Source organism: Branchiostoma lanceolatum, chromosome 7, assembly GCF_035083965.1.
Source record: "Branchiostoma lanceolatum isolate klBraLanc5 chromosome 7, klBraLanc5.hap2, whole genome shotgun sequence".
Lineage (NCBI taxonomy): Eukaryota > Metazoa > Chordata > Leptocardii > Amphioxiformes > Branchiostomatidae > Branchiostoma > Branchiostoma lanceolatum.
In genome coordinates, this window is record NC_089728.1 from 12,103,782 (window position 1) to 12,114,554 (window position 10,773).

The following is a 10,773-nucleotide window of genomic DNA, read 5'->3' on the forward strand; positions in this document are numbered from 1 at the left end:
AATACATGTAATCACAGAACACTGGAATACTGCCAGTCTTTACAGAGCCCTCCCAGGCTATGTATTGCTTATGGTCTTATGTCAGCTGCACAAACCGATCAATACAAAAGCCAGCAATTTACAAGTGAAATTTACAGCGTCGCAAAAACATTTTTTAATGGTTCTGTTTTGAAGGCCTATTATAATTTGAATCAATCAATATTTGGCATAAGTTGATAAATCAAAGCTGAAATGTATCGATATTGCAACATTGGCGATAAGTCAAGTAGTCCATCTTCATCTGTCATGCTGACTTGCAAGGAAAGAATACTGTGATAAATGAGAGGTAGCTATAGGGTTCTCTGGCCTGTCCTTGGTGCTGAACACTGCTCTAATGTGCAGCACTATCAAAAGAATCTATTAGGGTAAGCTGGAATCAATTTCTCATCCTCATTATATGTTATGTATGAACAGGCTTCGGATAAGTGTGTCCCATGAGTTCTTAGGGCAGGGTAACTGTCATTCAGACAATTGACAAACAATTTTATACTCATAAAATCAAAAGAGCTGTATAATGTGAGCTGAGTAAATGCAATGCAGATCAATGCACATGTTTTTCTTCAAATAAGCTGTAATTTCCATTTGAAAGCATGCAGTCGTCGTTGAATACAGCAGGAAGCTATCAATCGCTCTTTTCTTCTTGGCACCTCATGCATTGCAAAACTGTTCTGAAATGCATTTTGCTACATAAGTACCAGATGATAGGTTTCAGATAGATACTGGTATGCAGCATGAGCTCCGTGAATATTTTCGACCAGCACTGGAAGCATAATTCTTGATAGGGATACTTTATCTTCAGGCTTCACAGTTAGCTATTAACCTTTCCAATATGCCCGCAACACCCCATTAACAGGAAGGGGATCCTGCCTACTTAATGAATACTACATTATCATTCACAATCCAGTGTTACCAACATAGTTTATGGTATAGTCTAAAGACTATTTCCATGTACTATAGTCCAGACCTTCTGCCAAATAAATCCTACCTGTAATAGGGAATCTAGATTGCTGGTTTGCTGCAAAGTCAGTGAAGATGTTTAATGATATGCTGGAACTACAACATGAAAGGGAGAGCACTAGAGCATAAACATGAGCAGTCACCACAATGACACCCATCAACATCAATAGCACTAGGAGTAACGAGGGGTATTACCGTATGACAAGCATGCATATTCAGCAACCATTAGATTGATGTTGCTTGCTTTTTGATGGGTCCCAGGCAAAATCCATATACATGTACATGTACCATACATGTACCATATATCATATATCATTGCTGACTTGTTAACATCAAGGTTTATCCTAGCAGTCTTCACAGGTTCTTATGGGCCAGAAATTTAAGTACAGTGGTAGAAATACTTTTTTTCAGTGTTCTGCAATATTGCAGGTGGTCAAAATTTTTTCTGCAATTTGAAAATATTTTCTGCAAATACACGCCTCCATACTCCTTGCTCCATACTACAACCTTCTCAACTTAATAATGCCTACTTACTTACATTATATCTAGAGCTTTGCAACATTGCTGTAATTCTTTATTCTCTCACTCTATCTTTGACTAGAAAAGTTTTTAAGAGGAACAACATGCATGTGTGTGAAAAATGTTCAAATTAATAGCGAAAATTGCAACAGCAAAAGTATATTTATTCAATATCAATCAAATCAAATATTCGTTTGATCATTGCAGTGTGTGTATCAAAATTAGAAACAAATCCAACAGCCTGCCTGATATGGAGGACAAAGGGAATTATATCCTTGCGAGAGATACGTGTTCTGATGCGTATTATGATTAATAGATAAGATCGCACGACCTGTGACACAGCCACGGCCCACAGAAAACATGACAAAAACCGAGAAAAAAATGTAAAATTCAAAATAAAACGCCTTTACGCAAACCTTGGCTACTGTGTAGTTTTTTGTATAAATCTGAAACATTGCTATCGGACTTCGACTTCGGACAGACTCCAGAGACGGCCCGGCGATGTTAGTTTTCCCCCCCTCCCCACTGTGTCGGCACAGGAGAAAATGTTCCGCCTTTTCCACACAAGGCGGTGCTCAATATCTATCCGAGTAGTTCTCAACTTCATCGCTGCCATCTGGGCTTCAAGGACCACGGGCTAATGTAGTGGCCACCGTTTCGTTCCTTCTGTCATCGCGCCCATGCCCCGAGTTTGGGCTCTGAAGAAATCGCATGCTTGGGACATACTTGTTCTTACGCTAGAAACATCCGGGAATTGTTTTCCCGACTTTTGCCGACCCCGAGATCGTGACCCCGGAGATTAGCGAGGGTTGATGGAAGTGCACGAATTTGACATTTTCTCACATGATTCGTCCCCGAAGTTATCACGGAAAGTGTCGAAACCCCCCGAAAAATTACCTCAAGTAGCACCAGGCAGTCGGAACGCACCGAAACGCCGCCATCTCGCGCGGCGCTGTGGGCTTCAGTTTATTTACAGCGCAGCTAGTTTGCTTAGTACTAGTAAGTCTATATAATCTCCTGAATTGAGAGCCATTGAATCCCGAGTCTGATTTTTTTTCTTCTGCAAAATTGCAGATCGTTTGATTTTTCTTCTGCAATCTTGAAAATCTTAATGCAATTTGCAGATTGCAGACAGGTATTTCGAACGCTGAAGTAGAATTTCCAACCTAGAGGTAAAGTACTTTTGAGGGTACTGTTAAGACATCTAAGGGAATTTGTAATGTCAAAACTATATTTTGGCAGTAGGGAGCCTCTTCCAGACCTCATATATATACTTATATATATATATATAGAGAGAGAGAGCACTTTCAATAAACAACAGAAATAGCCATTCCTTAAAGTTAAAGGGTCATCCATCTTAATAGGACCGTCTTGAGCCTCCTATAAAAGACTGACATGGTCTATGGTAACTATACTTACGAGGGGTGATCAATAAGTCCTTGGCCTCACCCAGAAATAAGGTGCACAACTCACATTTCGTGGCATGATTATTTAGTATGACGTCTTTTAGCAATATCCACCAAATTTCAAATTATTGTGGTCATTACTTTTCAGTTGACGTGCATTTCAAAATCAGTAGGTAAGTAGCAAGAAAAACAAGGTTGAACTGTGATCAGAGCTGTGTGGGTTGAGTTCCTCATGCGATGAATTGGCATAAAATCTTCACACTCGGCACAAAATCTTGTCAAAACATTTGATGAACATTCCCTTCTTATTTCAACTTAAATAAGTGGGTATCTGACTTTCAGCAGAGCAAGTTGGCCCGCAGACCTCAGGTTCATGTCTTTATCTTCCTACCTCACCTAAATTATAACGTAACTGGATGTCGCCTGCAAACTAATGATCACAATGCTTGAATTTTGGTAGACATTGTTCTTTAAAATTATTCCCCGATATTTGAGTTGTGCACCTTATTTCTGGGTGTGGCCGAGGACTTATTGATCACCCCTCGTATGATCCACGTCTCTTACAATGAGTTTGAATAGCACGGTTCAATTTGGCTGAAAAGATTGTGCATTTAGGCAGCCACATACCACCTGGGTACACCATGATATACATTGAAAGTCGTAAAAGCCAGTCAGTGAGGCATGAGTCTGGGCTGGGATATCAAAATAAGGCTCTATAAATAGTATAACTTTAGTATAAGATAGGTTAACATTACATGTACATATTAAAGATGGGCACTGCAGTATATACGTCTGGCCTCTACAGCAACAGTGCAGTAAAATGTACTGGATGTGATGCAGATGCCACATTGCAAGCTGCATGTGCATCAGAATAAGAGTTACAGTCAAACCTGTATTAGCGGTCACCTTTGCATAGCGGCCACCTACCCATAGTGGTCACTTTTTGTCGGTCCCTTGGATTTTTCCCATTGACATAAGCATTAAGAATTAGGCTATAACGGCCACCTGTCCAACGCGGTCGCGGCCAGACGATTTTCAGTCCCGCGAGTACAGTAACACTGTCGGTAACGGTCACGGCGCGCCGGTAGAAGCCGCATCGCCACCGCACGCCGGGTTCAAAATCTTCATTTTTTCACGCAGTTATCAAATTTATGTGGATTCAACTGGATAGGATGATAATAAAGAAAACCAGAATGTTTTATCTTTGTTAGAAAATCCATGGTTTGACGCGAAGTCAGTATAATTTTCTTCACATGGCTTGCGTTTGTACATCGTAGCAAATTTGACCATTTCTGTGCATTTCGACTGGACAAATATTACGGCAGCTTTTTGGAAAATACAACTCGCGCATGTAGCTGATGCAGTAAGTTCGGGAAATGTTTGAATGCCGGCCCAATATCCGTTTTCCCCGGTGCTCAAAGTCAAAACGTGTTTCGCGCAATTTTCAAAATGGCGCTGATAGTCAGCAGCACCAAGGAGGTAGGCAGCACAAAGGTCAACGGTAGACACCACTGTTTCGGAGGTATAATGCGCTAAATTTATTTTGCTGCAAAGTATCACTGAGGATAATTACTTTACCAAAAGCTTTACAAGAATATTAATAACATTAATATGATGTAAAATTTGGGCTATTGCAATTTTCTGAAAAGAATAAAGCCATCAAAAGATCGACCTTCTTCTGAGTACCCTATTAGCATAATGGTAGAAGCTGATAATGACAAGCGGCAAGTGAAACAACAACAGACTAAGGAAAACTATCGCCACAATTTTATGTTTCAAAACGGTCGAAAACGAACAGTAAGTGGCAACTGAGCAACATGTATTTTGTTCTTAACTAACTAGGTGGCAACAACAATCGACTTTCTAAAATGTGACTTACCTATGCAATGTTTACATGTGTACTGTACGGTGAATAAATGTATCTCAGTGGGTACTGAAAATATGTGTCACTCGTGGTCATCATTAATCAACATTTTCTCCATAGCGGCCACCTGTCCTTAGCGGCCAGTTTTGGCCAGTCCCTTGAGTGGCCGCTATAGACAGGTTTGACTGTACTATGTTTTGGTATTCAAAATCTTAATGTTTTATCACTTATATGTGGGCAATGGTCACAAGTCCTTTAAGTTAAATGCATGGTCCTGCATGGAGACTTTGTTACAGCAGCCCGGGTTTCCAAACTGCAAACAAAATGTGGTGATGTAGACAAACTAGCATCTCTTAAGGGCATATGTGCCTCCTTAGCTGTTTAAGGGTTTGAGAAACATCACCCTGGTCTAACACATTAATCTCTGTAAGCTAATTAAGGCAAGGCCTAGAAATAGATCATATTAAATCTTGCATCAACTACTGCACACATGCTAAAATGTGTTTTTTCTGCATCCAGATTTTGATTATACCCTTAAAAAGCAAATACGTATTAACTTGATACTGGAATCTTAAAGTACAATGCTTTTAATAAACCCCCATATAACAAATAGGTATGCTACTATAGCTACTTGGTATATTATACAATACCCTTGCCGTAACACAACTATTCCATCAAGCAAACTTCTAGAATAACACTACAAGTTGCGTGTGACCTAGGTATCACATTCAAGGGCAATTTCTGAATTTGCAATTGCCATGGAGACACCACATCAAGGTGACTACTAAAGGGTCCGGGCTGTGCTCAGCATTTTAACTAGTCTAGGCAGCAGGCATTATGTATTGATACAGCTCTGAAGTTATGTTAGCAAGACATTCAGCTATCAAACAAATTTTGTTTACAGAAGATGTAGACAGATGATAGAAGGCAGTACAAGTTTACACACACACTCTATGTGTAAATTAGTCAGGGCAGCAGGCATTATGTAATGCTAGTATTACAGCTCTGAAGTTATGTTAGCAAGGCATTCAGCACCAAGGCTAGGGCATTCCACAGTCCCCAATAGACAACTCAGTACATATCACAAGGATATATTTTCCAGCAGGCAATGATTTCTACACAGCTCTAAACCCTGGTACACATTATACTCTCTAGAAAAGGATTTCAGAATATTCAGAGGGAAAAGATATATGTACATGATTTAATCACAAGGACAGCCATCTGTGACTAATCATGTTACACTTTATCAGACACACCACAGGTATTCTGAGCTTTCAAGCAAACTAATTTTGTATACAGAAGATGTAGACAGATGATAGAAGGCAGTACAACCTTCACACACACACTCTATGTGCTAAATCAGAATTCCCTCCAGGTTCTTAATTATAATTTCCTTCATGGCAATAATCAAACTGGATCCCTTGGTAATGATGAAATCATCCACCAATTTTGGCACAGTTGCTATCGTATAGCACTTGTTTCTCAGGTGATAAAGGCAAACAAGGAAACCATTACTAAATCAATGCAGTACACCATCAGATAGCGACTTTGTACTGTTTCAATCTTCCTGGAAAAACACAATCAAAATTGTACCTCCAAATTGTTACATTTCATGCCACTTTATTCTGTGATTAGGTTTTTATGTGGATGAGAACCAATTCATCTAATGCCAATTATATCACTGATGATAAAGGCAACAATCTGCATATATATGTATCACTATGGAACTGTTCCAATAATATTGCACAAGAAAAATTGGTATCACTTAAGCTATATCTGCAGTAGCTTTAGTGTGAACAACATTAAGTTCGACAAACTTGGCACATGTTCTGCCTATGATGCTAAGAAACTTGGAGATCACGCCTAACAAAGAAGCTATAATTATGAATGGACAGACACGTTTGATGGCAGGATATTACGCCTATTCATTGCTCAAATTAGACAATTATGCTACTAATAGCATTAAGCTGTCATAGTCACAGAAGTAACAGGATTATTCAACTTGATTTATTTGCCTTTGACATTGGTTTCATATTCCTTTTAGTTTAAAATAGTGACAGTGAGAACAAAATTGTATTTCAGTTAAGCCCTCGAATCTAGATGCTACATAGCTAGTCTGCAAATTATAAACAAGCTTACAAGCAATGCTGATATGATTCTGTAGTGCAATGTAATCCATTTACTAGTAGTACTGAACACAGTGTACATACAAAGTACTGTTACTATCTCCTATTCATTCTGCAGCTTGCCATTCTGCAGTCTGCTTGATCCCCTAGGTCCATTGAGGGCAACCTGGCTATTTTATCCCAGACAGTCACCACAAAAAGATCAGCTTTAACTGCAAATGGCGTGCACGGCACATAAGGAAATGGTGGGCAGGCCTGATAACCCACAAATGGCCCTTCACTGATAGGCACATTAATTACAATTCTATTAGTTTTCATTCCTGAACTTGTCTCCCGACCTTTCAATAATTCATTGAAGGAATATTTCATGACTTGGGAAAGTGGGAGTATGATTATCTTACTACATGGATTACATACTCGAGACCCATAATGTGATCAATACAAAATAATGTGCTCACTGTCACCAAACAATGAAGTGAGAAAACTACAGAATTTGAAAGATCATATAAATTGCATCAGATTGTTGGTTTAAAGTATTGATGGTTTGTTGTCCCCGGAATAGGTACTACTTACTTCCACATGAAATGTCATTATGGTAAACATGTTGTGCACGTGTTATGTTATCTGACATGAAGTATATCATTTTGTAATCTGTAAGTTTAGACATAGCCACTAGATACAGAAAATCCAATCAGGGCGGCTTGTCAGCGATCAATCAATGCTAGCACCTGACTAATGACATGTCATCACCACAACCCAGAATTTCATAGGGTCAAGTACAGTAGGTCCGTAACATTATAACATTCATATTTCAACTGCTAATTGTATCTTTATGATTTTTGAAGATTTAATTTCATATAAAAATTACAGCCCATTCAATCTATTGTTTCATTTTCTTAGCACAAACCTTTATTTCAAAAAGTTATACAGTAATAGATAATTTTTAAATCAATATTCTACGTATACGTACAAGACAAAAATGGGGAGTGATATATATTTATATACATTGTACGATGCTGAAGAGGAAAAAAATCAAGCACACCCTTTATAGTATACATCATGCTATACATTAGGTCTCCTGATCTGGCTGGAAGTACATTGTGTAAAAGATGCATAGAGGTACTATCTCTCCCAACACCCACCTCTACAAGCTACTGCAGTATTATCTCTTGATACAAGCTTTGGGGAATGGGATAAACACAAAAAGACACAAAGATGGTGCACTGCTTCCCATCACTGCACAATAATGCTGAGATTTGGGGAAATCCCCCACTGTACTGTCAAGAACACGAGATATCATCTTCAATCTCCCTTGGTTTTACTTGAACTGTATCCCATATACTGAATGTGGTTACTGCAGCAGTCAACATTTTTCTATGCCGATATATCATCCAGAATGCAATATACTGTAGGTGCCTGATGTCTTCTAGGTTATACATCACTGGGTGGAAACAAAGCCCAGGAGAATCCATAGTCACACATACAGGTGCCTTTCTCATTGCACTACTCACTGAGCGAGGGGCGAGTTTACAGTTACACATTCTTGTGATATTGGAAAATCATATCTAGTGTCGGCAATAGGAATACATATCAAACTTCAAAAGCAAAGCCTTCAGGCAGATGCAATCCTCAGCATGCATTGAATGGATGATTTGCAAAGACAGCCTGGTATTTTGAAAACAACTTGCATCAGCCCTTATATCATTTCTTTGCTTAACTTGGCTTTGAGATGAAAATGGATTCCCGGACATACCAAATAAGAGATACAGAAATAGATACTGTGGGAAAACAATATCAATAAAACCAAGGCTCTAACTTAAGTCTAAGAATTCTAAGCATCAGTGCAACTATAGATATTTTGTAAAATATTACTATTTGCTGTAAATACAACCAATATAAAAATTACAAATCATAACATATTCTGTGTTTCTATCTTTGACACTTAAGGTCTTGCATCGATGCTCATCTGTCTGTGTTGACTGGCAGTGTGTTGAGCAGGTGCTCACGTTGAGTGATCATTTCAGCTTGTGGTCAATCCCAGGTCTCATTATTGATTTCCAGTCACCAGAAATGTACCAAGGCAAATGACTCCAACTCCCAAGGGACCTGGGTATCCCCATATTCTACTAAACCTTGCAATTACCACATTATCTACCAGCCCCTTGGGACAATGTTCCTAGTGACATATTCTTCTTCTTCCAGTAAAGTAATTTGTGATTTGAAACTAATTGCTTCAATCTCGCCATACAGTTTGTAAGCATTTTTCTATTTCAATGCATGGTATCTGACTGAAGGCATAATCTATGTGACATAATCAGATGAATTATATATCACTATCATATAACAGGTTAAACCTGCCCAGTAGTCATGTTCACCGTAATGCCAATTGCTTGAGTAAACCAAAGGAGCCATGTTAACGTTAGGTATGAGCAGTGAACTTACTTGGGGGCCTATATGCAATAACAAGCAATCAACAACCATCTATTACATGTTCACAAACAATCAACAATACAATCCAGTCAAGGCTAAGTGATTATGACCATTGGCCTATCATTGTTGGGGGTATTCCATACACTGCAGGTAACCAAGGAGGTTGAAACCTCTTTGAGGTAACATGACACAAAAACTGCTCAAAACCGGAAGTCATACATGCTAGATATAACATGAATACATGCTGCTGAAGAACTATAAATTTAATCAAGGAGATTATGAATGTCACATAAACTTATAATACATGTAGTTGATTTTGGTTACGTTGGACACTTCATTGAACAAGACATGCCATTTGGGCACCAACATGTACCTGATGACATTTACTGGAAGCCGTTTATTGAAACAATAACATATTGTGTGAACAAAGGAACAAAGTAAACAACAATGCAGAGACTTAGTAGGAGTCAAGTTTCCTCCTCCATTCCAGAGGAGTGAATCATGACATACATGTGAGTTTGAAAGGGTGTTGCCGAATACCACATGCATGTCAAAAAGTTTATCTATCACGACTTTTGGCATTCATACAGCCTGTAACAAATGCCTATTACCCTTTCGAGCGTCCAAATCACCAAGAACGCTGCCAAGAAGGCGTTTCTTTCCCTCCTTCCTGGGGTCAAACGATCTGAAACATGTTTGTTAGCAAGTCGGACACGCCTGGTAAACCTGGTCGGTCGGAGGGAACTGTGGATTCTCCGATACACCTGCTGGTCTGAGAAGCCCGTACGCAATCACAGCTTTGTACTACTCTAAGTAATCAAAGCAGATGTGACTAGGATAATATGTGCGAAACAACCTGCTGTACTTGTTTGGGAGTCCAGTCCTACCTTTCTGGTACGTGTGGGGTTCCCTCCCGTACTCCACGATCTCGATCCTCGGCGGCGGGGAGACGGGGGACAGCGGGCCGCTGGCCTCGCTCGGCGAGCTGGCCGACGCCGGCTCGTTGGTTATTCCATCTTCATCTTCCTTCACGGAGCTGACCGCGAAACGCACAGACATTTTTGACCCGATCAAACGACGGAAAGGCAGCCTTTACATGACAATAAGCAGAAACCGTCCGAAAGTGGGAAATTACCTCGTCCGAAATCGAACCAGATATCGAACTAATGAAAGCCTCGTTTTCAGTTTCCAGCTATCCCATCATTCCCTATAAGGATGTAGACTATCCCAAATAAAAGGAATGTTCTGATTTAGGAAAAGAATAATTTTCAGAACAAATTTACAGTAATTAAAACAACTGTATGGTATATATATAAAAAACTTAATATTGATAATTTGACAAACTATTTTTTACCTATATCTATGTAATCGTAGATATAAATCAAGCATTTATAACGTTTTGCCCCTAAAATTTTGTGCTCTAACCCGATCG

The 10,773-nt window shown here is 39.3% G+C and overlaps 1 protein-coding gene across 6 annotated transcripts in view; it reads right to left on the minus strand.

The window, feature by feature from the left end:
- Window positions 1-10,510, minus strand: part of LOC136439346 (solute carrier family 12 member 4-like) — a 46,601-nt gene extending 36,091 nt beyond the window's left edge. For 3 of the 6 annotated variants that reach the window (XM_066434726.1, XM_066434723.1, XM_066434722.1), the window contains exon 1: window positions 10,229-10,510. In XM_066434726.1, the coding sequence (XP_066290823.1) occupies window positions 10,229-10,400 (172 nt within the window). In that variant the 5' untranslated portion in view covers window positions 10,401-10,510. The remainder of the gene's footprint in view (window positions 1-10,228) is intronic. The other 3 variants (XM_066434725.1, XM_066434720.1, XM_066434721.1) reach the window with 1 other exon arrangement.
- Between the last annotated feature and the right edge of the window lie 263 nt (window positions 10,511-10,773).